A 27,417-nucleotide genomic window follows, 5' to 3' on the forward strand; every position below is an offset into this window, starting at 1 on the left:
CTTCTTTGATATTCACAACTTCACAGGGCAGAATTGTTCCCATTTTTATAGTTGTGGGGATTGAGTCCCAGAGAGGTTAAGTGACTTGCCCAAGGTCACACAGCCAAGGGAATGGCAGAACTCCCGATTAAAATTCAAGCCAAATGAGATAGGGTGGAACACTCAAACCATCCCACGGGTGGGTTGAGGCTGACTGTGTGTCAGGCAAGGGGCCACTGAGGATTTGGTGATGAGTGCGGGCCAGCCTCCGCCCATGGGGTCACTCAGTTCATGTGGGGGGGTGTCTGACAGTGCCGTGGGGCACTTTTCATGACACAACGTGGACCACGTGTCTGAGGGCTCCAGCCCAATGCCTGCAGAGGAAAAAGCAATCCAGAGGGGAAGGCTTCCTGGAGGAGGGGGTATGAGCAAAAGAGAATTTTATCAGAGGGGGTGGGTTGGAGTGGAGGATGCAGAGAGGGGATAGTGTGAGGAAAGTGGGAAGAGGGGGGTGTAGGGCATGTCTGGGCAATAGCAGCTGGCCTGGTGTGACTCAGAGGGAGAGATTCCATTTTATAGCTGGAGAAACTGCAGCACAGAAAGCCTAATGTGCCCAAACGTTCACAGTCTGGGAGTGGGGTTGAATCCAGCCTCTCTGACTCCATCCAGGTCTGCGTTCGTAACTGCTACACCATCTGGTCCCTTTTTGCTGGTAGTTAATAGTTTTAAGGGGATATTGAGACCAGGGACCACAGGGCAGCGGGGGCCTTGCCCAAGGCCACACAGCCAACTAGTGACAGAGTCAAAGCTGGATGGGCTCTTTTCAACTTGCCAACCTGAGTGGGGAGAGGACAGGCAGCCCCATCCATGGGCCCCGTAAAAACCTGGGGCCTTGGGTATGTAGAGGGAGGCTCCCACCTCCCTTCAAGGTATCTCACCTTCCTTAGGAGGGGGGCCCAGCATCATCTGCTGCCCGCTGAGCCACGGGAGTTAATAATTACTGGGTTTAAGGAGATAGAGGCCTGTCTGGGAGGCCCCTCCCCCACAGGCCACTGCTCCTCAGAGATAGCAAAGGTTAGTGTGAGTCTCAGCCTGGGAGTGGGGAGAAGGCTCCTGACACCTCCCCGCCTGGCAGTCTCCAGAGGGACTCTCGGTCTGGACCTCCAGCCATGGACCCCGCTAAGGAGCGCACTAAGTGCCCTGCCCGAGAAAAATGCCCTGTGTTCCTGGCAATGAGCTCAGGGACTGTCCGCTACGCCCCATCAGGTTTGGGCCTTGCACTCCAGGGCAACTTGGGAGAGCAGCCCTGGGACACAGACAGGTGAGCGGAGGGGATGGGGGAATCTTGCCACTCAACAGGGGCATTGGGGGAGGGGTGAGAGGTGGGGCTCCAGACAGGGGACGGGCATAGAACTAGGAGGAATTTCACGAGCATTCTACAAGGTCAGCACCAGGAGTGGCCCTGATTGTCTTGTCCAACTTGGTGGTTGTACAGATGTAGAATCTGAGGCTCAGAGAGGGCAAGACACTCACTCTTGGTCACACAGTGAACTGAAGTCTGGAATCAGGGCCTGGGTCATCTAGGCTGGCAGTCTTCTGGATGGGTCTGTGGCCAAGGCTGCCAGGCTGGGGATAAGGATGACAGGGGTGAGGGGGGAAGTTTGGGAAGGGCAGTGGCTTGGGGGCAGAGGACACACCTTTTATTTTTTCCTCCCCACCTGCCGGTCAGGCCCCTAGTAGGCTCCTCCTGTCGCCCGACAGCATGTAGCTGCGGCTGCCAGAGAGCCCTCTGGTTTCTGGGCTGTCTTTTCAGAAAACCGGTATAAGGGGTCACAGCCCCTCCATCCCTGGCTGTGTGACATTGGGCAGGTTCCTTAACTTCTCTGAGCCCATCCTTTTCAACTGAGGAGTTGTGGGAGGAGCTAGTGAGGCCTTGGGAGTCCTAAGCAGCTGCATAGATCATGGGATATTTTTGGCTAGTAATGGGGGTGGTGACAGTGACCCCACACTTGTCCTTCGAAGCCTCGCTCAAGAGTCTCCCCAGCCCACCAGTCCTCCCAGGCTGAGGACTTTTCCTCTGGGGCCATAGCCCTGGACTGACACCCCCTCCACCCCTTATCTCCCACCAGTCCGGGTTACCACGACTTGGACCAGGTCTTATCTCCCGCCTGGGCTGGTGAAGACTTGGAGGGTAAGCGCCCTGTTCTGAGCTCCTTTTGTGCCATCCCCTCCCCATTCCTCTAAAGAGTGAACAGAGCAAGGTCCAGGGAGACAGCAGTTGCTCAAGACTATTTGGAGAAAGATTCGTCAACAACATAAGGACAGTGAGCCAGACCCCGGGCTGGGCTGGGCTGCCGTGGGTGGAGAAACACAGCCCCAAGGAGGACCTGGTCCCTGCCCTTGGGAAACCACAGCTGTGGAAACAATTGCCCTCAGAGTGAAGGAGGTCTGGGCAGAATGAAAAGGACGTCGCAGAGGGCTGCCCAGGCTGTGCACTGCACAAGGTACCAGCCAAGGGGGCATGAGAGCCAGACATCAAGTCTGGCTTGCCCTCCACTCACCAAGTCCTGTACCTTGGCGTGGGCCATGCCCACTTAGGAAAGGAGTACCGTTCTCTAGTTTGAACGAAGACACCATTCACTTCACAAGGTGTGCCCTGCGCAGGCAGTGGCCCTGGAAGTGGAGGTCCCCACCCCACATCTCTCCACCGTACTGGAGCCCCAGGAGGACAGAGCCTGTGTCTCTGCAGTTTCCTTTTGGGTCCCCAGCCCTTGTATGGCCCATAGTTTGTGCAAAGAAGGGGTGGTTGAATGCATGCATTCAAAATGTGTGCCCCAGATGAAGACCTGACAAACTCAAGCCTGGGGCCCCAGCTCGGGCTCTGAGGGTAGTGCCCCAAGTTCTAGCAATATCTGGAAGGGAAGTACTTCCTCCCATCCTCCCAGGCCTCCTCTAGACACGGAGGCTGGGAGCCATGGTCCCTGGCAGGAGAGAAGCGGGGTTATGCTCTCACTGGATCAGCCCCAGGCTGAAGTTGAGGCTGATGGTCAGGGCTCAGGAAAGGGGACAGAGGGACAGAGGGGTTGAGGGACAGGCTAGACCAGCGTTCAGGGAATTTGCAGAGGATGTGGGACCTGACAGGGGTGTGTGTGTGTGTGTGTGTGTGTGTGTGTGTGTGTGTGCGCGCGCGCGCGTGCGCGCGCAATTCTCCCAGAGAGTAGATGGTGGGCAAAGGTAAGGATGGGCAGTATCTGTTCAGAGCAGGAAGGGAGGCCCCTGGTTGGGGGGGGAGGGGCGGGGTTGGGGTTGGAGACTTGGGCCAAAGGTGGGGCCTCCCTCAGAAAAAGCACTAAGTAGGAGGGAGAAAACTAGTTTTGGGGTCAGCCCCCCTTCTCACCAGGAGGGAAGTTGCCCAGAGACAGGCGCAGAGCAGGGAGGCCAGGGAAGGAGTGAGGGCCGGAGGGCCGGGTGACGGGGTGGGAGGGTGTCTGCCGGCCTTGAGTGACTGTCCGCTAAGAATCTGGGAGCTGAAAGCCCGGAACCATGGTAGGCTCTTGAGCAGGGGTGGTCCTGGGAGGGTGCTGCGCTGCGCCGCGCTGGGCGCCGGATGTCTGGAGCAGAGTAAGCTGGGAGCATCGGAGAGCAGTGCTGGCCGCAGGATGATGGGGACCGGCTCCTCCCCCACTCGGGCCGTCGTACTGTCCGGGGCGGGCGGCCGGAGCAGGGCTGGGCCGGGAGCGCGCGCGAGCTCTCCGCGTCGGCCGCCGGAGGGGCGGGGCAGGGCACGTGTCCTCGGGCCACCCCTCGGCCACGTGACCCGCCGAGGGCAGGGTCGCGGAGGGACTGGGGGCCGGGGTGCGAGCCCGGGCCGCACAGACCCACAGGCAGCGGGCAAGACTGACAGGCGGCGGGGCAGCCCGGCTGGCCCGGGGCGGAGTCGGCTGCGGGCGGGGACGCGGCGGGGGCGGCGCGGGGAGATCGCTGGGAGATCGCGGCGACGGCGCGGGGAACCGACGCCCGGGCGCCCCGAATCGCCAGTATGTGGAGCGGGTAGGTCCGCGCGGGGTTGAGCCGCGGCTGCCTCCGGGGGTGGGACGGTGAGGGCGGGGGGGTGTCCCTGCAATGTGTGCACCCCTACCGGGAGGTGCTCTATGCCCCCATCCCTGTCCGTGCTGTAGCACGAGGACTGGCGAGCCTGTTCGCGACTGGGGTGGAAGGACATTCGTCAGGGAAGGTTCAGGGCGTCTCTCTGGGGGCAGGAATTGTGAAGGGTGGGCTGCTGACCGTCCCGGAGTGAGAGCGCCAACTCCTAGCTTGTCCGGAGCGCAAGTGAGATAGAGGCAGGGGGGTGTGCGGCGGAGTGCAAGCCAGAGTAAGCCTGGGATAAGCACCTAGAGGAGGGACCCCCAGGCTGAGTGAACCCTTGAAAAGCAGTGCATTTGCGAAAGGGGGGACTGGGTCTCTGCCACATTCGCTTGCAAGTTAGTGAACTTCCATCTGGGGCTCCTGGAACCTGCTGAGCTCAAAGGTGGGTGGGACCTCCCTGCAGCCTGGAGGGGTGCAGCGCAGACTCTGGGCCCTGGACTAGTGGCTCCAGTACCCATATCTGTTCCTTGATTCTCAGGGGTGGTCCCAGTCCCTGGGCAACCAGGTGTGGGACCCTTTTCCTGTATGTGCAAAAAAGCTGTGGCCTTCTCATGGAGTTGGGTAAACACTTCTTCCTCCCCATAGCCTGGAAAGACCAGGTCCTGGCAGAGATGTGGCCAGAGTGGGGGTGGGTTGTACTCCTGGAAAGAACGGGGCCAGATGGGTGGTCCCAGGACAGGGCTCCTCCCAGCCATAGCCAGGGAGTGAGGGAAGCCCCACTGGAGAGGCTGGCAGGCTGGAGAGTTCTGATGCAGGCTGGATCCACTTTACTCCATGGCACCTAGTCGGAGTTCGAGCTGAGATGCTAGGGGAGGGCTGGGGAGTCATCCCCAGCAGGGGCTCCTGAGAGAATGGGCTCCTGTTAGGGGTGAGGTGTGGAGACACGTGAGACTCTTAAAGGGAGAGAGTTAAGCAGAGCCTGGATTCTTGTGGAATTGCGCCCTGGGGGAAGGAGACTGAGCTTACGGAGAAGGTTGAGGTGGGTTGGTGACAGCTGGAGAGGTCAGGGCGATCCCACCTGGGGTAAACCGTGCTTGAGGAGCTTCTGGAGGAAGCTCGTGACCCCTTGTGTTGGGTGCACCCAGGCAAAACACAGCCACAGAGTTGCTGTGTGATCTTGAGAGTATGGCCTCACTGCCCTGAGCCTCAAGGTGAAACGTGCGGGTTGTGTGGTGGAGGTAATCCAGGCCCAGAGAGTGTCCTTTCCTGGAGGGGTCCAGGCTGGAGCCAGACAGACAAGTCTGGGAGGTGCCAGTAGATGGATGCTCACTTTAAAGACTGGATCCAAGAGTCCCAGGACCCTTCTTGGTGGACCAGGCTACCAAGCTGACCCCCGCCTGATCCTAAGTGTGGCTTACTTGAATCCCCCAGGGTGTAGCTGGGTGCAGAGCACATAGTAGGTGCTTCATAAATGCAGAGGGAAAGCATGAGGGGCAGAATGAGGAGCTGGGCATCTGGGGAGTGAGAGGCAGAGTTTTGGGGTTACCTTGAGCTCTGCCTTTTCATGGCCCCCTTACTTGGATGTTGGAAGCAGGGGCCAAGCTGCCAGCACCCGCTGGGGTCCTGGGGTCCTAGGAGCTCACGCAGACCCCAGCAGCAGCTGGGAGGGATGCTGCTCAGGTCACACTTGCCCAGGTAACTGACTGAGCTGCTGTCACAACTCTGGGCGAGTGCATACTTGGGATCCTTCCTCCTAGACTAGGAGGGGTGAGGAGCTGGTGACTCTGGCTAAGCCATTGATGCCCATGGGGCTTGGTTTCCTTACCTGGAAGACAACAGAGATATGTCTCTTGGGTGACTGCTCTGTTAATGGCCAGGTCATAGTGCCAGTTCACCTTCTTGGCCCTGGACCCAGGGCTGCTCCCCTGGGGTGGGTGGAAGTGGCAGGACTCTACAGGAGCTCAGGTGGACCCTCTTCCTTGGGACTCCTTGAGTGTGGGCCCTGAACTCAGAACCCAGAGGTGGCTCCCCCAGAACAGGACTGCTCCCCTCCCCCTCCCCCACAGTGTCCCCTGCCCGTAGTCTTGGGTGCAAAGCCAGCTTCGTGGTGATGGGCTGACGATGGCGACTGGGGTACTTCTGCTGCTAACACAGTGCTGGGCACTTGAGACTTGGTGATCAGAGCCGAGAGTTTGGGTTCTGGGCTCGTTTTCTGCCACTAAGTGGCCACATGACATTGGTGTAGCCCCTCAGTCTCGGTTTCCCCATCTGACAGATGGGGCTAATCATACCTCCCTAGAAAGGGAGGGATAGGCTCTGATAGACTGCCCAGGAATGAGAAAGACCACCCCAACCTCCCAGGGATGGGGGACTGTGTCTTTGCTGCAGGCAGGATGCTGGGGAGCTGCAGGACTACAGATGGGCTGTGAGATCTTGAGAAAGTCACCTAACTGTTCTGGGCCTTGGCTATCCTAAGGAGCTTGGATCTGTGAGGTCCTGCCTTTAAGGAGTAAGTCACAGGGAACTCCAGGCTCTGAAATGGCATCTGAAGTATGGCTTAGGGGCTCCAGGGTCAAGAGCAGGAGAAAGGGGTTGTGCGACCTTCACTGTCACCTCCTCCTGGAAGCCCTCCATGATTTAACTACCTCCCACCTCCCCCTCAACAGACGGAAATGTCTTTCTTGCTGTCCCTTAATCAGCACATCTGTCTGTGGCGCTCAGTAGAGTCCTGCTTGTCTTAGACTCTCCCCACACGGGATTTATTCCCAACAGGGTGGGGGAAGGGAAGCAAAATGAATTCAACTGTGATGAGAAGGGGGCTTGGTGATGTGGCTGCCAGAATCTGCGCACATTGGGTGGGTCCGGGCCGGTGGAGTGCCTGGCACACGGTAGCTGCTCACTGCATATGTGTTGGATGTTTGAGGGCTTGGGGTGTCAGATTCTTCTAGGACTGAACAGGCAGATGTGAGGTGTGTGCCACGTGCCCTGCCCTACCTCAGTAGAGGAGGGAGCCCTCCACCCGTTCAGGCCTTGTGCCACCTCCAGTGGAGACCCAGGGCTGGATTCCCTCCCTCATCAGGGCTGGGCTGCGCTGGGCTGGGCTGGCAGGCCTGGGGCTATGGCAGGGAGAGGCTTGGCCTGGCCCACCTGCCTCAGGTGTTCTGACCTCCCCGCTTACCACCCTGAAGCTGTTCCTCACCTCCTCCTCCCTCCTGCTGCCTGTCCTGCCAGGCACACACCTGCTTCCCCCTTCCTGGAGCGGTCCAGGCCCACCGTCTCCTATACTGGGGGTCCCGCTCGGCTCACTTCCCGGCATTCTTCTGTTGCTACGTATGACACTGTTCTCCCATTCTTCTGGAACCCTCCCCTCCAGCCCCTCTGATGGCTCCTGTTCAGCTCTCCAGGTTGGCTCTCTGGCCCTCAGCTCCTCTCTCACCCATCCCTCATCCAGGCTCAGGGCTGCAGCTGCTCCCTCTGGGCTGGTGCCTCCCCTCAGCCACCACTTCCCAAATGCCTCAGCCACGCCCCTTCCCTTCCCTGAAAGACCCCCTCCCAGTTCCACAGTCATGTCGTGGGCACTGCTGTTCTCATTCACCTTGTCCTCCGTTTTTCATTATATTAATTACTGCAACTTTTGTTCTGTTCCCCTCTCCAGCCCCTGGTCCTCCCCTGATTTCCTCCCCACCCCCGCCCAAGTCTTTTGTCTCTGTGTGTCCCCTCCCAGCCCAGAGCCTGCCTGGCTAGAACAGCAGCCTTGGGTGGAACCGCACCACCACCACTTGAGCACTATCTCAAACTTCCTCAAACCCCCTGTCTGCATCCTGCCTCACTTCTCTGAAACCACCATTCATCCCCTTTCCGCCAGTCCTGACTTTTGGGTGACAGTTCACATGATGCACTAGTGCCTGGACTCTGGGTTCAGTTTCCCCACTGCCACTTCCTTGCTGTGTGTTCCAGCCAGGTCACCATCCCTCTCTGAACCTCGGGTGCCTCGTCGTTCAAACTGGGCTGGGGAGAGCATCTCCCTGTAGCAGCGTCGCAAATTAACACATGATGACGTCTGTGGAGATGTGGAGTGGTGGGCTGGTGTGGACGTGAACAGGAGCTTGAGAATCTGATCTGTTTGTGGGTCTGGAGCTGAAGGCTTGGCCACTCTGTAGGCTGAGCCTGGCTGGGCTTGCTGGTTGGTCAGGGACCCAACACACGAAACCTTTCCTGGGACCCCTTGGCCTCTGGACGAGAGTCACTTGACTGTCAGCCTCAGTGTCCTCAGGGCTTACTGGACTGACCATAAGTGTATGAGCGTGATTCTGAACCGGGCCCCTGTGCCATGGCTGTTCCTGAGCTGGGCCCTGGGTCAGAATTCCTGCAGACCAGACCAGCTGTAGTCGCCCTGGAACCCGGGCTTGGTGGCCCCAGGCAGAGGGTGAGGGTCCCAGTCTGCCCTCCCAACCCTCTCCTTCCCCCGGTTTTCAGTGCTTCCCTCACTGGCTTCCCCGCTGCTTGCTTAATGAATCCACTGTGCCTGTTAGCACAGGGGAGGGGTCTTTAACTCAAAGAGGTGACCTGGGCACTGGGGGGCAGAGAAGGGGAGGTTAGGGCAGGAGGACCCCATGGCTGGCTGGTTGGGCTGGGGCTGGGAAAGGGTATGCAGGACGCTACCTGGGTCCTTCTGGCCCCGGGAGTGGGCTCCGTTCAGGCCCTCCTGGCCCAGTGGGGTTGCTGGGTGACTGGGGACCATAGAATCCAGGGGTGGTCCTCATTTCGCCATTTTTTCTGCTTGGGGACAAAAGCCCTGCTGGCCCTCCTAGGGGTGGCCTGCGGGGTGAGGATTGAGGTTACTGCTTTCCCCTGCCTTGTGTGTTTCCTGGGGAAGTCACCCAGTGGGGCCTTTCCTGTATGAACTGCCCTGGGCTCTAGGCTGCAGAGCTGGCTTCGGGATGGGGGATGTTGGCTGCCCCCACCTACCTCTGACCTTGACTCTTAGTATCTCCCACCCCCCTAACTGAACAGACCCCTTCCTAGCCGGCCCTGCTGCGTGTCCTGGACACTGAACTCTGTGTCTGCGGGGAATGGGGTCCGAGAAGGTTTGTGCACAGGGCTGTGGACCTGGACTGGAAGGGGAGGCGCACAGCAGCAGGACTCCAGTGGTAACCCGTGCTCGCCCAAGTAGTGAGCTCCCCAGCCCCCAGGTGCTCACACCCGGATTTTTGGGCCTCTGGGCTAGGAGACTGAAGTGTGTGGAAGATAGCGGATTCTGGCTTGGGTGGACCCGAGGGGCCTGGGGTCCCTCCTTCATCTGAACTTTGAGTCACAGGAGCTGGCCTCATAGCCCAGAAGTGTGAGGGGCAGGGTCTGCAGATTTCAGTACAGGGTGGACCCTCCTTCCCTCCAGCTTCTGCACCCCTGGCCCAGGCATTGGGCATTTGGTGACCACAGGGTGGTCCTGCTGTTCCCACGCCTTCTGCCATGAGGATTTGCTCGTGGGCTTTTCCCCCAGGGAGCGGGGAGGGTATCAGGCTCTGTCTCAGGCCTCCCTGGACCACTGTTTCCTCTGGCTGCAAAATAGGGCGCCATCCCCCCAGAAGTAGGCCAAAGTGAGCCTGTTAGGAAAATGATGGGGGCTGTCTGGACGCACCCCCAGCCCGTGCCCTTGGGACCAGCTGGAGAGTCCTTCACTGTGGACAGAGGCCCAGACCACACTGGTGGACGAAGCTCAGGCCTCGTGGGAGGGGCTGGCGGCCTTGTTCCCCTAGGCAGGGGGTGTTGGCAATGTCAGGGTGGTCCTTGTTATGGGGCTAGGTGTCTGAGACCTGGGATGCTGCCCTGTGCCCTGTGCTGTCCCTGAGTCAACCCCTGCCCTTGGCCTATAGTTCCTGCTCATTCTATTGTAGTGGGCAGTCCCGAGATGGGGTCCCCACCAAGCCTGAGTGACTATGGCCGTTCTCTCAACTGAGGAAGTGGGGCTGGGGCCCAGGCCTCCAGGTTCCCACAGTGGGTACATCCCCAGGGCCTGGGGTTTCAGGTGCAGGACACAAGAGCCTGGGCAGGGATGGTGGAGGTGGTGGAGGTACCTGGCAGATAGCCCACTATTTACCTGGCGCTGTAGCCAGTGACTTCCTCATTGGATTCTCAGTGTGTCCCTGCAGGTTTTACCGCCATCCCACAGGCGGGGAAGCAGGTTGAAAGAATTTCAGCAACTTTCCCAGGGGCTCGCGTGGACCCCAGGTCAGAGGCTGGCATGGACCCGGCCGTGCCCGACTGGCCTGTGCTCTCAGCCACAGCTCCCCCAGTCCTGGCCTCCCTCCTGGGAGGCAGTTTCTCTGCCTGAGCAGAGGCTGAGGAGCCAGTTTGGGCTGGAATTGGGTCAGATTTTCCTGTCACAGCCAGGGAGGAGCCTCCTGGATGCCCCTGGGCCCAGCGGTCCTTGATCCCAAGGCAGATGCAAAATTCTGTGGCCCACACCCCACCTGCCTGTCCGCTGGGCCTGGGCTGAAGACCTGGCCGCCTGTCCCACCAGTGCCACCGACTAGCTGTGTGGCCCTGGGCAAGTCCCATTACCTCTCTGAGCATCCGTCCCTCAACTGTAGAATGGGAACAATACCACGAATGCTGCTGAGAGTTTTAAATGAGATAACACGGGCAGAGCACCCCCATGAGTCCCCTGGGTGCAGACCCCAGCCTGGGGCTGCCACGGTACTGCCAGAGACCCTTAAGCTTCAGGGACCCCCCCTTACCGACTAGACCCCCCCAAGCAAGGTATTAGGAAAGACCCCTGTCCTTCATAAACACTGTTGATGGAGTGGTGGGTGTGTGTTCCCACTTTATTCATCAAAGCCTCACGTCCTAGCAAGGCAGAACTCAGCCCCAGGAACCTTGAGGCCACACTCCAGGCCAGTTCCAGCAGACGGCAGGCTGGGCTGGGCAGCTGGACAGGGCCATGCGGAGGGTCGGGAATGGGCTCATTGCTGGGGTCCCTGGGTGCCCTCTGTGTTACCTAAGGGCAAACTGAGGCTCCGGGGCTGCTTAGTGACTGTCCCAGGGTCCAGAAGACAGGGAGGTGGGACCGGACAGACCCTAGCCTTGTCTTACTTCCCCTCCGCGATCCTGAATTTCATGGCCCCTTGGCCCTGTCTTTCCTCCCTCCCGTGTGGGCCCCTCTTGGCCCCCTCCCCTCCACTTCCCCACTGCTATCAGCAGCCCAGCTCCCAGCCTCGGCCCAGCCACTGCAGCTCAGAAGCTGCTGGCTCAGGAGCCGCCAGCTTTTGCTGAGTGAGCGAGTCCAGGGTGCTGTCTTGGCACAAACCACCACGGCCCAGCCCTCTCCTCCCCTCCCTCCTCAGGGTCTGCTGCGAAGGGGGGCGCGTGGATGGGAGGTGGGCAGCGGCTGGCGGCCCCCACCCCGCACCACCTCTAGGGTCTTCAGCTTCAGAGGGAGGAGGGTCCTGAGGCCCAGAGAGAGGGAGTGTTTGCCTGAGGTCACAAGGCAGACCAAGCAGAGAGCTGGGACTGCCCCCCTACACGGTCCAGAGGGCAGGAAGTGGGGCTGCCTTGCCCAGGCTGTTTGCAGAATCTTCCTGCCTCAGCCGGCCCTGCCTGCCCTGGCTAGGTCCTTCCTCTCTGGTCCACCCTAAATGGGGTGGAATTTGCATAAAATATGCATGAGCAGTAGCAATGAAGGCAGTTCCCACTTAATCATCTCGTGTGCCGAGGTGTTCTGCACATCTCTGATCCACTCAGTGACCCTTGAGGCAGGGCCATTGGGATTGTCCCCATTTTATACAGGGGGAAACTCAGGCTCTCGACACGGGTGCATTTACAATATCTGCTGGGCAAACAAGCACCTGCTGTGTGCTCAGCACCTACTGTGGTCCTGGCCTGGAGGGGATGGTTGACAAAGATGAATGAGTCCTGTCCTTGCCCCCAGGAGACCCTGTGCTTGGTCATTCTGTCCTTGTGACAACCCCCATGATGGCCTATTTTACAGATGGGGAGACTGAGGCCCAGAGTGGCAGGTGCATTGCCCAAGGCTGGTCCCTGGCCTCAGCTCTCCAGGCCTCTTGGGACACCACCCTGTATCTGCTCTTTGCCTCACAGCCAGCCCCACCCGGACGAGGGCCACCCACCGCCCCTTGAAGCTGTCCCAGTCCCCTGGAAGAGTGTGGGCCCCTGCAAAAGCCACAGAGAGTCCCTGGGAAGGCTGGTGGAGACCCCTGCAGGGAAGGAAGCCCAAGGCGAGGAGGACCCTGCGGCCACCCAGCTGGACGTGTTGCGTCTGCGCAGCTCTTCCATGGAGATCCGAGAGAAGGGCTCAGAGTTCCTGAAGGAGGAGCTGCACAAAGCCCAGAAGGTGGGCTCTGAGGGCGGGGGCGGGGTGGGGGCGGTGAGGGGCCGGCCTGAGGGGCTGTGGGCTCTCACCCAACGCCCAGAGACAGTCACGTTCCTGTCAAAGCCACCTACATGCCAGGCGTGTGCTGGGCAGGAGGGCAGCCCAAACAAAGGAGAAACAGTTTTTCTTGTGACTTTTAAATGACTTTTAGAAGTCATGACATCTCTGAAAACCGGACCCAGGCTCTAACAAACTGACAGTTGGGGTTCAACTTCACGCTCTGAGCTAAATGGAAAAAGCATTCTAATCTGTAGAAGCACAGAGGAAGCAAGCTCGGGGCCCTGAGGCGCACATAAGGCGGCCCCGGGAGTGGCGCCAGGCCCGGGGCCGCTGGGGTGGCTGACAGCGCCCTCCCTCGTGCCCACGCCCGCCCCGCAGGAGCTGAAGCTGAAGGATGCGGAGTGTGAGCGGCTGTGCAGGGTGCGCGGGCAGCTGGAGCGGGAGCTGGAGGAGCTGACGGCCAGCCTGTTCGAGGTGCGGGGCGGGGCGAGAAGTGGGCAGGGCAGCTGGGCGTCCGTCCGCACCTCCCCCTCACGGGGAGCCTTCCCTCTTCCCAGGAAGCCCACAAGATGGTCCGAGAAGCCAACATGAAGCAGGCGGCGTCAGAAAAGCAGCTGAAGGAGACGCGGGGCAAGGTGAGGCACGTACCTGCCCAGACCTCCTGCCCGCCTCTGAGCCCTGCGAGCGCCGGCCTCCGCTACCCGATCGGACCCTCGCATGGACTGGGGGGGCCAGCAGGGAGGGGCAGAGGCATCCGAGATGGCCCCACTGAAACGTGCCCGCTGGAGTGGGAGCCCAGCTCCCTGGGACTCGACCTGTGTTTCTGCTGTATCACGGAGACCGTCCTGGGGCTTTTACAGGGGCTGGGAGGATCCTGTGGCCGTTGTAATTTCTTTTCCTTCCTCCCATACCTCCTTTACAAAGCAGAAACCTCAGTCTGGCTATGTGAGCCTGGGCAAGTAGCTTTATCCCTTGGAGCCCATTTACACATCTGTAAAATGGGAGGGCTGGGCTGTTCCTGGCTCCTGGGGGCCTCTCAGTGGGAGACCCAGCCAGCTCCCAGATATGTGCACCTAACAGAGTCCTGGCTCCCAGTATGACCTCAGCCAGGCTGTGTCTCCTCTGAGCCTCAGTTTCACAATCTATGGAATCGGTATCTCAGCCCCCAACTCAGAGGCTGTTCCGAAGATAACGGGTGGTGTTAGGTGCTCAGGGTGGTCTTTCCTGAGCTGGGGTGGCAGGCAGTGGCAGCCGGGGCAGCCTCAGCCCTGGGTTAATATTGACAGCCATCTCTCCCGGCCAGATCGACATGCTGCAAGCAGAGGTGACAGCCTTGAAGACGCTGGTCATCACGTCCACACCAGCCTCTCCTAACCGCGAGCTCCACCCACAGCTGCTCAGCCCCACCAAGGCCGGACCCCGCAAGGGCCACTTGCGTCATAAGAGCACCAGCAGCGCCCTCTGCCCCGCCGTGTGCCCCGTGGTAGGACACGCCCTCACCCCGGACAAAGAGGGCAAAGAGGTGAGGGGCAGCGGGCAGGCAGTGGTCATAGGAAAGGGAGGCAGTGCCCACTGTCAGCCAGGCAGCGGTGCCCAGTGGGGACCCGCCTGTACCCCGCTGTGTGACCAGGAGCCTGTCCTACCCTCTCTGGGCCTCTGTGTCCTCTGGCTGTGAGGGCTGAGTGAATTCCCTGTGATATGAGGTGTTTGGCCCTCAGTAGGGTACATGGGGTACCTGGTCCAGGCAGGACAATGGCTGTGATGTCCTTGGCCATGGGTCTTTGGGCAAGTGAAGCCACCTGTCAGCACCTCAGTCTCCTCGCGTAAATGGGGTTTCCTGGGGCCACAGGACGTGGACGTCAGGAGCTCAGCTCAGGGCTGCACCCAGCGGACGCCCCTGAAGGCTGTAGTGGGATTCAGCTTCCTGGAGTCTCTGATGCCAAGGTGGCCCCAGCTCTGCCCTGCCCCAGGCCTCCTGAGCATCCAGTGAGGAGGCGCGGGCCAGGCCTCTCCATCCCCTTCTGAGCTCTAAGCTTCCAGCTGGACTCTAATAATCTCTTTCCTCTGTCTGTCTCTGTGCACCTGTCTGTCTGTCCTGCCGGCCCAGCCCGGGCTGCCCCCCCTCCTCTCCCTGCTCCTCTGCGTGGTCCCCAGCAAGGTGGTTCACCTCACCTACGAGCCGGCCTGGCAGCTCCCGCCTGGGGAGCTGCCCGTGGGCCCCACCTCTGCTACCTCTCTCTCCTTTTCCCGACAGGTAAAGGCTCCGGAGAGGGGCCGCTTCCCCTGCCCCCTCCCAGCCTCTCCCTCTGCACGTGCCCCATGGCAGCCAGCAGGTTGTGTGTGTTCCTTTCCGTGTGTGCATGCCTGTGTGTGCTGTGCGTCCCAGCAGGTCCCTGTGTGTACCTGCGGGTACCTGCAGGGTCACTCTTCAACTTTCCCTCCTCAAGGAGGCAGCGAGGGTCTTCAGAATGAGACCCTGGACCCAAGTCTAATTCTCTAGGCCAAGAAACTGGCAACACACCTCCAATACACTTGGAAGTGTGACTTTTGAGTTCCGAATCTAAATTCTTCTGTGCGAGGGGAAGAGAAGAGTTCTTCTCTGGGACTCGGCTCCCCTGCATGGCTACAGGGGACAGGCCCGCTGGGGCCTGTCCTGCATCCTCCCTGTCTCTGCCATGCTGGCCCCCCAGTGCCCTGACCCCCCCACCCGGCTCGCCTTCCCCCACAGGTGGACACGACCCTGTTTGCAGAGTTCCAGGCCTGGAGGGAATCGCCCACCCTGGACAAGACCTCCCCCTTCCTGGAAAGGGTGTACCGGGAGGACGTGGGCCCCTGCCTGGACTTCACCGTGCAGGAGGTGAGGCAGGCAGAGGGCAGCCTGCCGGGGGGCCCGGCCCCGCAGCCGGCGGCCAGCCCCTCACCACCTCCCGCTCCGCCCTGCTCTACCGCAGCTCTCAGCCCTGGTACGGGCCGCCGTGGAGGACAACACGCTCACCATCGAGCCCGTGGCTTCGCAAACACTGCCCGCGGTGAAGGTGGCCGCTGTCGAGTGTGGCCGCACCAAGTAAGCTTAGCGCCCTGCCCCCTGGGAAAGGCCCGCATAGCCTTGGGCTGCACCAAGGGCGTGGCCAGGGAGGACTGAGCCTCAGGCCTGCCTGCTGGGTCCTGCAGTGGGACCTGGGGGTGGGCAGGGGCACCTGACCAGAGAGGGACAGTGGCTACCTCCGCGCAGGGCAAGGAGGCATTTTTGGCAGACATGCTGCCTCTAGTCATGGAGCCGGGGTCTCCCACGTCCTGGCTGGCCTGACGTGCATCCCTCTCCTACCCCCTCTCTCCCACAGTGGGTTCCGGGCCCCGATTGACACGTAAGTGATGTCATTTTTTCACTCCGCCTCCTGACAATGACCCGATGGCCCTGGCATCTTGTCCCCCCTGCTTCTCAGCTGGCACTGGGCAGGGCCAGCAGCAGAGCAAAACTGCCAGCATGGAGCAAGGGCAGGGAGGCCCCTGGGTGGGAGCCTTGTCACGGAGGGGAACATTTGAGCCGGGTTTTGAAAGATGAATAGCAGTTTGCCCAGCAGGGAAGGACCTTTCAGGCAGAGGCAACAGCCTGAGTGGAGGTATGAGAAGCTGGAGTATTAATGGAAACACCACTGGGTCGGTGGGCGGAGCAGTGGGGTGGGTGGGCATGGGGCTGGGGCTGAGGCCACAGAGGGTGTTTGGGGCCAGAGCGTGAAGGGCCTCAAATGAGGTTTGGGCTTTAACCCACTGAGGCCAGCATTTCACAAATCATCGATTAACGTTCCCTGAAAAGAGGGTTCCCTGGTCCAATCAGAGTCACAGTGAACCTGGAAGCAGCAAAGGCTCTGATAAGTCCTGCAACCAAGGAGCCTAGTTAACCTTCCTTTACTCGGGATTCTGCATAACAATTCCTGGGCAGCAGGGAAGCAGCAGGGAAAGGTAACGGGCTAGATGTGGGTTCTTGGAGTAGCCCCTGGCTGTCACATGGAGAAGAAAGGCGGAGATGAGGCAGAACTCTGGTTGGAAGGAACTGAGGGCATCCGGGCAAAAGGTCCTATTGGCAGAATCTAGCCTGGGGACTTGGTGACCTAAGTGGAGGAGAGAGAAGACTCCTGCTTAGTTCTCCTGCTTAGGAGGAAGGGGTGACTGGGTCTGAGGACCCCAGGAAAGTAGGGGGCAGCATTTTTAGGGGCAGCAGTGGGTGGAGCTTTGGTACACCTGGCCTGAGGTTGACCAAGCTCTCCTGCCCAACAAGGGTGAGGTGAGGGGTTGAGGGATGGGGTCCAGCTTGGTTTAAAGGTCTCCCCCCGGGACTTCTGAGACTGCCCCCCTCCTTGGCCTGGCTCCAGGCTCCTTGGGAAGCTGGGACCGGGGGAAAGGATGCCAGGCCCCGCCCTGATGTGTGTTTGCCTCCCCCTCCCTCTGTGCCTTCTCTGGCTGCTGCATCCTCCCTGGATGAGCTGGGTGGGCGAGCCCCAGCCGACCCCATGGTCCTGAGGTCTGCTTTTCCCTAGTACATGTGCCCTGAGTGGCCTGGCCTGCGCCTGTCGTCACCGAATCCGGCTTGGGGACTCCGAGAGCCACTACTACATCTCACCGTCCTCCCGGGCCAGAGTGAGTCATCCAATGGGAGTGTTGCCTGGCTCCTCAGAGGCTCCCTGGGCTGGGACTCTGAGCCCCAGGCTGCACAACCTACAATCTACAGAGCAGGGCACAGGCTCAGAGAGGTACGAGAATGACTTGGGACAGGCAGCCAAGCCAGTGTATTTGTTTGCTATTGCTGTGTGACAAGTTACCATAAACTTAGTGGCATCGATTTATTATCTCACAGACTCCCTGGGTAGGAGTCTGGGCACAGCTTAGCTGGGTCCTCTGCTCAGGGCCTGATGGACTGCAGTCACGGTATCAGCGGCTGTATCCTTTCTGGAGCTTGGGGTCCTCTTCTGAGCTCACATGTTGTTGGCAGAAGTCAGTTCCTTGTGGTTGAAGGACTGAGGTAGCCATTTTCTTGCTTGCCGAGAAGTAATCATGGGACTGACACCCATCAGCTCTGTCATTTAATATAACCTAATCAAGGGAGTGACACTAGAGTTCCTGACTCCTGGCTCCGGCCCCAGGCTTTGGAGAAGGTTCTGAGGCTCGTCTGTCACACAAGGCTGACAGTCAGCTGTGGGCTCTGAGGGGCCTCCAGGAATCCCAGCTTCTGCCCTCACCTGCCGAGTGACCCAGGTGAGGGTCACTGGATCAAGGGGCCTCACTGAGCTGGGACGAGGGTGGGGTGGACCCCGTTCCTCTATCCCTTCAAAGACAGTGAAGGAGTTTGGAAAGAACAAAAGTGTGGAAAACTCTGAAGCTTGGTGCCAAGGTGACGTGGTGTGGAAGGTCCTCTTAGAGGAACCAGCTCCTCCCCTTGACCTACTAGAGGTGCCTGATGGGACTAAAGTGGGCAGATGGCCTCATCATCAGGCAGCAGATTGACCAGCACAGTCAGCTTGTCTGGTCCTGACAGCCTCTGCAGGGCAGCCCAGCATGTTGTTCCGGCAAATCCCCCAGCAGCGAGCTGAGCTCCCCTTACAGAGAGGGAGTCTGAGCCTTAGAAAGGAAAGGGGTGCACCCCAGGCCACCCAGCCGAGACCTGAGGTCTCCCCATCCTGGATCCATCTCTTACTGCTGCAGTCTCCACCCCCTGCATCTGTGCCCAGAGCCTTGTTCGGTGGCCATGGGTCACCTCTGTTTTTTTCTGATCCCAACCAGGGGATCTGTGCCAGATGCTCCCATGCCTAGAAAATTACATCTAGAACGTTGTTCTGTCTGGCCTATGTGTCTGCTGTCCTGGGAAGAGCTGGGAAGGCAGAGGGGAAGGGTGTGAAGTTCTAGGATGTGGTCCCCACCCTGATGAGACCAAGGAGTGTGGAATCCATAGGGAGAAGAAAGTTCTGTCCCCAAAGCGCAGCCCTGGGGAGAGAGCCCCACTGCTCCCCACCATTCCCTGCTCACGGGCCTCTGGTAGGGCCTGCTGGCCCCTGAGCAACGCCAGGGCCTGGGACTCAAGCTTCTCCTGCCCATCCCATCTGGCCCTGCGCAGCCCCTCCTCAGCCCTCCCAGGCGGCACCTTGGCCACACTGGGTTAGTCCCCTCACCTGGCCTCTCTCACACCTCCCTGCCTTTGCCAGGGCCACCAACCCCCTGCACCCAATTTTGTCCTCCTGGCAAGGGCTCCTGGGTGTTTGGGGGCCCAGCAGGAGCATCGCCCCTCCCTCAGCTTTCTCCACTCCCCAGCCTGTGACCCCCACACACTTGATGTCCCTCCCCCAAAGTGCTGGATATTCAGTATGGGCAGTTGTGGGCACAGCTGCCAGCTGCCTTCCACCCTGTTTTAGGTTGGGTGCCCTAGAAGCAGAGCCTAAGATGGAGATTGTGTGCAATTCTCAGGAGGCAGAATGGGGGTGGGGGGAAGGACAGGCAAAGGTGAGGCTTCAGCTGGAGTCTGGCTTCAGCCTAATCCACAGGGGCTCTGGAGCCCAGAGTGGGTTCCACCCTGAGGCAAGGGCGTGGCCTTTTATACCCCAGATGCCTGTCAGTCATTGGCTGAAGTCTGTGAGGGTATGAGGTGCAGAGGGGCACCAGTAGGCATCAGCAGCCAACACTCTCAGCAGTGGGGACATGGGGCCCCAGCCTGGGGAAGGGGCCTGGGAAGGGCACTAACAGCACCCTCTCCACGGTATGAGAGTCTTCGTGACAGAGATCAGGTCTGAGCCAGCTCAGGGTCCCCAGTGCCTGGCGCAGGGCCTGCACGGAGCAGGCTTCAGGTCAGACTGAGGGCTTCAGGTGGGGATCCAGGGCAGCCGGGTGAGCAGCTTCTGATCCCCTCACCTTTCCTGGCGTTACGAATAGCACCTGGTGAGGCCTGGCTGGCCGGGGCCTCCACTAGCCAGAGCAAGCAGGCCCCTCAGGGGAGCGTGGATTCTAGGCAGCCTGCCCGGTTTCATCTTGCAGCTCAGCCACTTAATAAATGGAGGCTCCGTGGCCTCCGCAGTCGTTGTGGGGTCGTTCTTGGAGCCTCAGCTCTCCTCACGTGTAGACTGGTAATGATAGGCACGTCTGCCGCACCGGATACGCGTGCTTGATTACGCTTAGTTGTCGCTATTGTTTTTATTAGTACTAGTATTGCTGCTGTTGACTGTAATGTTAGAGCCCAGAGTTATCTGAGTCTCACAGGACGTGGGGCTTCCCGCTCTGGTCTTCGATCTGCCCTGGCTTTTTTTGGGGGGGGCAAGTGTGAGGGCCGGGGGGTCATACCCTGCCCCCTCTGCCCACAGATCACCGCCGTGTGCAACTTCTTCACCTACATCCGCTACATCCAGCAAGGCCTGGTGCGGCAGGACGGTGAGCGCCCCCTGGTGGCCTCTGGGGGTGGCGCCCGGGAGGGGAAGGGCGGAGCGGGGAGGGGCGGGGCGGCCGGGCCAACCCCAGGGCTTTGCTGCCCCCCGTCGGAGCGAGGTCTCTAAGAGAGAGAAGGCCGTAGATTAGCAAAGCGATCCGGAAGCTCCTGTTGCTGAGCCCTGTGGAGAGAGGAAGAGCGGAAGGAGCCTCCTGGGCTCTGCCTCACGGGGAGAACCAGCCTGATGCCCCCACATACCTGGATCCAGCTGCTTTTTCCCGTTCAGAAACCTCTCCAGTCCCCCGGGCCTGTAGCGACGGCATTCCTGTTACTGGCCTGGCCTACACGATGGGGCCTCCCCTGTGAATCTCCTCCCCTCTCCCGCCGCGTGGGCCTCCAAGTGGTGGCTGGACACGGCTCGCCCACCTCCCCCTGTAGACACTCCCCGCCCTTGCCCAACAAGTCCTCTGTCCACCCGTTGTCCCCCTGCCCCCATTCTGCCAGGCCGGGGATGAGCCCTGCACAGGGTCGCTGGAGAGCCCCGGGAGCAGGGGTTGGAGAGCATTTGCAGCCTGTCCCAGTGTGTGGCAGTGTGTACATGCGTGTGCGTGTCAGGCTGTGGAGGTGACCGTCACCTCCATGCCTCCTGGGCTGCAAGCCCTCAGAGTGGAACCTCAAAGAGGTCCGGCTACTCACTGAGATCTGTCCTGAGGGACTGGGGAGTCCTAGGGTGCCCGCCGGCTGCCCTGCCCAAAGCCGGGGGAGAGGCCAGGCCATCTGCCTGAGGTGACCCTGAGTGGGCACCGAGCTGTCCACCCTCTCTCTCTTCCTGCAGCGGAGCCCATGTTCTGGGAGATCACAAGGCTGAGGAAGGAGATGTCGCTGGCCAAGCTTGGCTTCTTCCCCCAGGAGGCCTAGGTCATGGCCCAGGCCTGGAGGGGGGCTCTGAGCTGGAGCCAACACCTTCCCCAGGAGAGACAGACAGACACACGGGGTCCTAGAACCAGCCCTGAGCCAGAAGCTGAACAGAGGGACAAATGGCCAGGCCATGGAGGCAGCACTGAGCCGGCAGCAAACGTCCATCCCAGGACAGGACCTCAGGAGGTGACCTCTCCCTTGTAGTACTACAGCCACCAGGAGACTTTAAAGAAAGCACCAAAGACCGAGGAGCTGGGAGCCGTACAAAGGGGCTCAGCCCTTGGGAGGGCACCCCTGGGGCAGCCAGCACCCCCTCCCCAGTCCCAGGAGCTGCTGCCTGCAGGTGCCTCATTGGCAAGATCTCCAGGGTATCTCCCCACCACCCCCTTTCCCAAGCCCTGGGCACCAGCACCCCCTTGTGGCCATCCTTCACCTCGTTCCCAGGTGGGCCTGCTGTGCCCAAGGGCTGGAGAGCTAGGAGGAGCGGACGGGGCGGACGGGGGCCTCGCTGGCTGTCTTCTACTTCATCCTGTATCTGCCTGACAATGACCCCAAAACATTCTTAAGATGTATCAGGGGCCCTCCTCCCGCCCGCCCTCTCGACCTTCCTTCTTCCCGCCAGCTGAGCCCTATGCTGCAAGGAGCCTTTGCCCCCACCACTGCTGGGAGGATTGGGGCACTTTTCCTCCCCAAGTAAAACACAGGCCTCAGGATGCCCGGGCCTTTTTTCAGCTGTGGATGGCCATTCAGACGACAGAGGCTGAGATCGCCCAGCCCCGTACACAGGACTGGGGTGGGGCAGGCAGGACCCGGGCCCCTCCTCCCCCCTCGCAGCCTACTCAGTACCGGGGTCCAACCTGGACACATCCCTCACCACGTCCGATTTCCTCCTCTGAATGGAATGTAACGCGATCTCTATTTAATAAAGGACGGCTTTGTTGGTAGAGGCCAGGCAGCCACGCGCCTTCACTCCTGCGCCCTGGGGCTTGGGCCAAGGCTTGGGCATCTGAAGGAATGAAACAAAATCCTTTCCTTGCCCGCCCTCGTGCTTGGGATTAAACCCAAATCCTGAAGGGATTGCTGGAGGGAGCACCAACCGAGTCCTCCCCAGTGTCCCGTGGGGCAGTAGGTTATTGGGGGCTGAGCCCAGCTCCCTCTCCCGAGAAGTGGTCTGCTGCCAGGAGAACGGGGGCTCTGTCGCTGCCTCACAGGGGATCTTGGGCAGTTCCCCTTGCCGTCTCCCTGCCAAGTGTCACGGAAGCCTGGAGCTCAGAGTCGGAGCATCAAGGCTGCCTGGTGCGTGCGTGCGTGCAGGGCAAGGCAGGATTGATGGGTGATGTCTGCCAGCTGCACAGCAAGGTCTGTGGTAGCTCTGGTTTCCCCGCCCTGGTCAAGGGACAGTAGTCAGAGGTGGAAGAAGGTGGATGGCCCGGTCCTCTGAGGACCCAGGGTAGGCCTTGGGAGGTGTCTTGTGGAGCCTGATCTCCTCCCCTCAAGTAGGGATGTGGGCCCAGGCCAGTTGGTGTCCTTCCTTGTGGGGGTGGGGCGTAGCAGCTTCTGGGTCAGTATTTACTGGGGCTGATGATCCCTCGAGGGGACTTCTCTGATGACTTGAGACCTTGGGGCCACTCAGCTGGTAGGTCAAGGCCCCCCCACCCTATCACTCTCTTCAGCCAGTAGCCTTTTCCCTCTTGCTCTCCCGCCTCCAAGACTCTCCCTCTCTTCCCAGCCCTCCCCCCTACTCCACTTGTGATTTGAATCCCTTCTGTCTCCCCAGCCCTCTCGGATGTTCACTGGTTAGGCCTCCTGTCACAGACATTCATTCATTCACTCAACAAACGCTGGGCAACTCATATGCCAGACACTGTTCCTGGTGCAGGGAGTACCTCGCTCGAGCTGAGACTGTCACGGGGAGACTGGCAATAAAAACAATGCACGGGTGATATCCACGGTGTCAGATGGAGGAAGTAAAAGAAGGAAGGCGATGGAGGATGTCAGGGAAGGGTGCATCCTGCCACACTATATGGGGTCACCTATGCCCTCTCCTGCATACCAGTAAGATCTTTCTGTCCTGGGTCAGCCAGGGGACAAGGGAGGATGAAGGTCTGGGCCCTGGAGCTGCCCGTTCCTGCCCTGAGCTTCTGTGCTCCTGGTCCAGCCACACCCAGTGCCAAGGAGACACCAGGCAACATTTCAGGCAACCTGGCAGAGAATCCCCACGCCAGATGTGCTCAGCCTGCCCCTGCAATAGCAGTTCCTGTTGTCAGGCCCAGGTGGGGCAAGGTGAGCAAACGGTAGCTGAGATGCCTGGGGGGTGCCTGTGATCCTTACACTCTGGCGTCAGTATCTCCCAACAATACCTAATAGCTGAGCACTTACTGTGTCCCAGGGCTAGTTCCAGGCCCTTCAAGTGAACAAATTCACTTAATCCTCAGGACAACCCTATGAGGTACTGTTTTCCTCATTTTGCAGATGAATCGACTGAGGCACCACGAGGTCATACAGGAAATGGTGGCCCCAGAATAGGAATAAATGAGCCCAGCTCCAGAGCCCACGGTATTAGCCAGCTTCCTAGATGCTTTATACTCACCACCTGCCCCGTCCGGGATGCTGCATTAGGTCCTTCCCTGTTTTTCAGGGATGTAGAAACAGGCTCAGGCAGTGGCGGAGCAGGATTTTAATCTCTGTTTGTTTCTTACCTTTACCCCGTGAGGGGTGCCCTCACTCCTGCTCTGCAGGCTTCTGGGGGTGGGTATGGGGGGAGCTCAGGGCTTTGGCTTTTGGAGTTGGGGGAGGAAGCTTAGCTCACATCAGCCACATGGGAGTTGTTCTCTTAAGTGAATTTTCTAGATAACGCACTCAGGTCTCTCTCAGTAGTGCTGCACAGGTGGCCACCTCTTAAAAGCCAGCACCAACCACAGTCACCGAGCCTGAGCACAGCCACGCCCTGGCCTCACACATTGCGCTGCTGTGTCACATTTTACCATCTGCCAAGCCTGTACTGATTTGGTCCTGCCAGGGTTGTGTACCTGGGCAAGTCACTCCTCTCTGGGCTTCAGTTTTCTCATCTTTGAGTTGGGAATATCAGACTAAATGACCTTTACAGCCCCACTCTTGCTCTTTTTTTTTTTCCATTTATTTTATTGTGGTGAAAACCCACAAAGTTTACCATCTTAGCAGTTTTTCATCGTATAGTTCAGTAATGTTAAGTATATTTGCATTGTTGTGAAACAGATCTCCAGCACTATTTTATCTTGCAAATCTGAAACTGTACCCATTAAACAAATCCCCTCCCCCATCCCTGGCCACCACCATTCTATAACTACTTTAGAGATTTTATATAAGTGAAATCATGCAGTATTTGTCTTTCTATGACTGACTTATTTTACTTAGCTAATGTCCTCAAGGTTCATCTGTGTTGTAGCCTGAGACAGGATTTCCTTCCTTTTTAACGCTGAATAATATTCCACTGTATTCATAGACAGCATTTTGTTTATCCACCCTCTGTTGATGGACATTTGGGTTGCTTCTTCCTCTTGGCTATTGTGAATAATGCTGCTATGAACTTGGAAGTACAGATATCTGTTTGAGACGCTACTTTCACTTCTTTTGGATATTTAGAGGTGGGATTGCTGGATGATATAGTAGTTCTTTTTTAACAATATTTATTTATTTATTTATTTATTTATTTGTGGCTGCATTGGGTCTTTGTTGCTGTACGCGGGCTTTTCTCTAGTTGCAGCAAGCGGCGGCTACTCTTCGTTGCGGTGTGCAGGCTTCTCATTGCGGTGGCTTCTCTTGTTGTGGAGCACGGGCTCTAGGCACGCAGGCTTCAGTAGTTGTGGCACGTGGGCTCAGTAGTTGTGGCTCGTGGGCTCTAGAGCTCAGGCTTAGTAGTTGTGGCGCACAGGCTTAGTTGCTCCATGGCATGTGGGATCTTCCCTGACCAGGGCTTGAACCCGTGTCCGCTGCATTAGCAGGCAGATTCTTAACCACTGCACCAGCAGGGAAGCTGTTCTATTTTTAATTTTCTGAGGAAACTTCATACTGTCTTCCATAGCAGATGCACCATTTTACAATGCCACCAATAGTGTACAAGGGTTCCAATATCTCCATATCCTTGCCAGCACTTGTTTCACTGGTGGTTTTTTTTGGTTTGGTTTGGTTTTTTTGTTTTGTTTTGTTTTGTTTTTTGCGGAACGCGGGCCTCTCACTGTTGTGGCCTCTCCCGCTGTGGAGCACAGGCTCCGGACGCGCAGGCTCAGCGGCCATGGCTCACGGGCCCAGCCGCTCCGCGGCATGTGGGATCTTCCTGGACTGGGGCACGAATCCGTGTCCCCTGCATCGGCAGGTGGACTCTTAACCACTGTGCCACCAGGGAAGCCCCTCACTGGTGTTTTTTGATAATAGCCATCCTAATGGCTGTGTGATACCTTATTGTTTTTTTAATTGAAGTATAGTTGAATTCCAATGTTGTGTTAATTACTGCTGTACAGCAAAGTGACTCATTTATACATATATACACATTCTTTTTCATATTCTTTTCCATTATGGTTTATCACAGGATATTGAATATATTCAATAGTTCTCGGGCTTCCCTGGTGGCGCAGTGGTTGGGAGTCCGCCTGCCGATGCAGGGGACACGGGTTTGTGCCCCGGTTCGGGAAGATCCCACATACCGTGGAGCGGCTGGGCCCGTGAGCCATGGCCGCTGAGCCTGCGCGTCCGGAGCCTGTGCTCTGCAACGGGAGAGGCCACAACAGTGAGAGGCCCACATACCGCAAAAAGAAAAAAAAAGTTCTCTGTGCTATACAGTAGGACCTTATCCTACTGTTGTTTATGCATTCTATATATACCAGTTTGCATCTACTAATCCCAGACTTTTCCACTCCTACCCTCTCCCACCCCTCGGCAACCACCAATCTATTCTCTATGTCCCTGACTTTGTTTCTGTTTTGTAGGTGGGTTCATTTGTGTCATATTTTAGATTCCACATATAAGTGATATCATATGATATTTGTCTTTGTCTTTCTTACTTCACTTAGCATGATAATTGCTAGCTGCATCCATGTTGCTGCAAATGGCAGTATTTTGTTCTTTTTTATGGCTGAGTAGTATTCCATTGTATATATGTACCACATCTTCTTTATCCATTCATCTGCCAATGGACATTTAGGTTGTTTCCATGTCTTGGCTATTGTGAATAGTGCTGCAATGAACATAGGGGTACATGTATCTTTTTTTTCTTTTGTATAAAACACAGTCCCTACCATTTATTTATTTATTTTTATAAATTTACTTATTTTATTTTATCTATTTTTGGCTGCTTTGGGTCTTTGTTGCTGCATGTGGGCTTTCTCTAGTTGCGGTGAGCAGGGGCTACTCTTCGTTGTGGTACATGGGCTTCTTATTGCAGTGGCTTCCCTTGTTGCGGAGCACGGGCTCAAGGTGCACGGGCTTCAGTAGTTGTGGCTCGCGGGCTCTAGAGCACAGGGTCAGTAGTTGTGGCGCACAGGCTTCATTGCTCCATGCATGTGGGATCTTCCCGGACCAGGGATCAAACCTGTGTCCCCTGCACTGGCAGGTGGATTCTTAACCACTGAACCACCAGGGAAGTCCCACAATGTATCTTTTTAAATTATAGTTTTGTCTGGATATATGCCCAGGAGTGGGATTGCTGGATCATATGGTAATTCTATTTTTAGTTTTCTGAGGAATCTCCATACTGTTTTCCACAGTGGCTGCACCAACTTACATTCCCACCAACAGTGTAGGAGTGTTCCCTTTTCTCCACACCCTCTCCAGCATTTGTTATTTGTAGACTTTTTTTTTTGTAGACTTTTTTTTTTTTTTTTTTGCGGTATGCAGGCCTCTCACTGCTGTGGCCTCTCCCGTTGCGGAGCACAGGCTCTGGACGCGCAGGCTCAGTGGCCATGGCTCACGGGCCCAGCCACCCTGCAGCATGTGGGATCTTCCCAGACCAGGGCACGAACCCATGTCCGCTGCATCGGCAGGCGGACTCTCAACCACTGCGCCACCAGGGAAGCCCTGTAGACTTTTTAATGATGGCCATTCTGACTGGTGTGAGGTGGTACCTCATTGTAGTTTTTTGTTTTGTTTTTTAAATTAATTAATTTATTTTTGGCTGTGTTGGGTCTTTGTTGCTGAGCACAGGCTTTCTCTAGTTGTGGCGAGTGGGGGCTACTCTTCCTTGCGGTGCGCAGACTTCTCATTGCAGTGGCTTATCTTGTTGTGGAGCACGGGCTCTAGGTGCAGGGGCCTCAGTAGTTGTGGCATGTGGGCTCAGTAGTTGTGGCTCAGGGGCTCTAGAGCACAGGCTCAGTAGTTGTGGCGCACATGCTTAGTTGCTCCATGGCATGTGGGATCCTCCCAGAGCAGGGCTTGAACCCGTGTCCCCTGCACTGACAGGCAGATTTGTAACCACTGTGCCACCAGGGAAGCCCCCTTCATTGTAGTTTTGATTTGCATTTCTCTGAGATTAGTGATGTTGAGCATCTTTTCATATGCCCATTGGCCATTTGTACATAGCCTCTTTTTTTTTACTACGGGGTATTCTAAGGAGCTCTACTGTTCCATCATAGTGATGCCTCCAGGGAGAGTCTTTCATGGCTGCTAGGGCTCT

General features: G+C 58.0%; 1 protein-coding gene across 5 annotated transcripts; it reads left to right on the plus strand.

Moving 5' to 3' along the window:
- The first annotated feature begins 1,017 nt into the window (after window positions 1-1,017).
- Window positions 1,018-21,709, plus strand: RAB3IL1 (RAB3A interacting protein like 1). 5 transcript variants are annotated; one of them, XM_060103505.1, is made up of 11 exons: window positions 1,018-1,300; window positions 12,163-12,415; window positions 12,833-12,928; window positions 13,012-13,089; window positions 13,758-13,976; window positions 15,183-15,311; window positions 15,406-15,518; window positions 15,796-15,819; window positions 16,990-17,202; window positions 19,795-19,861; window positions 20,692-21,709. In XM_060103505.1, the coding sequence occupies exons 1-11, from the start codon at window positions 1,149-1,151 to the stop codon at window positions 20,722-20,724; spliced, it is 1,377 nt and encodes a 458-aa protein (XP_059959488.1). In that variant the 5' UTR covers window positions 1,018-1,148; the 3' UTR covers window positions 20,725-21,709. The 5 variants fall into 5 exon arrangements, with proteins under 5 accessions (XP_059959488.1, XP_059959489.1, XP_059959490.1 ...); XM_060103506.1 differs by having other exon boundaries at window positions 1,023-1,300; window positions 16,990-17,089; XM_060103507.1 differs by lacking the exon at window positions 1,018-1,300 and adding an exon at window positions 3,925-4,029.
- The last annotated feature ends 5,708 nt before the right edge of the window (window positions 21,710-27,417 follow it).

This window comes from Mesoplodon densirostris, chromosome 7, assembly GCF_025265405.1.
Source record: "Mesoplodon densirostris isolate mMesDen1 chromosome 7, mMesDen1 primary haplotype, whole genome shotgun sequence".
In the NCBI taxonomy this organism is placed as follows: Eukaryota; Metazoa; Chordata; class Mammalia; order Artiodactyla; family Ziphiidae; genus Mesoplodon; species Mesoplodon densirostris.

Bases quoted from the DNA above. Each gene is read 5' to 3' on its own strand.
- RAB3IL1 (XM_060103505.1), top strand. From the start codon at position 1,149: ATGGACCCCGCTAAGGAGCGCACTAAGTGCCCTGCCCGAGAAAAATGC. The intron at 15,312-15,405 runs GTGAGGCAGGCA...GCTCTACCGCAG, and splicing joins TGGACTTCACCGTGCAGGAG to CTCTCAGCCCTGGTACGGGC. The intron at 19,862-20,691 runs GTGAGCGCCCCC...CTCTTCCTGCAG, and splicing joins AGGCCTGGTGCGGCAGGACG to CGGAGCCCATGTTCTGGGAG.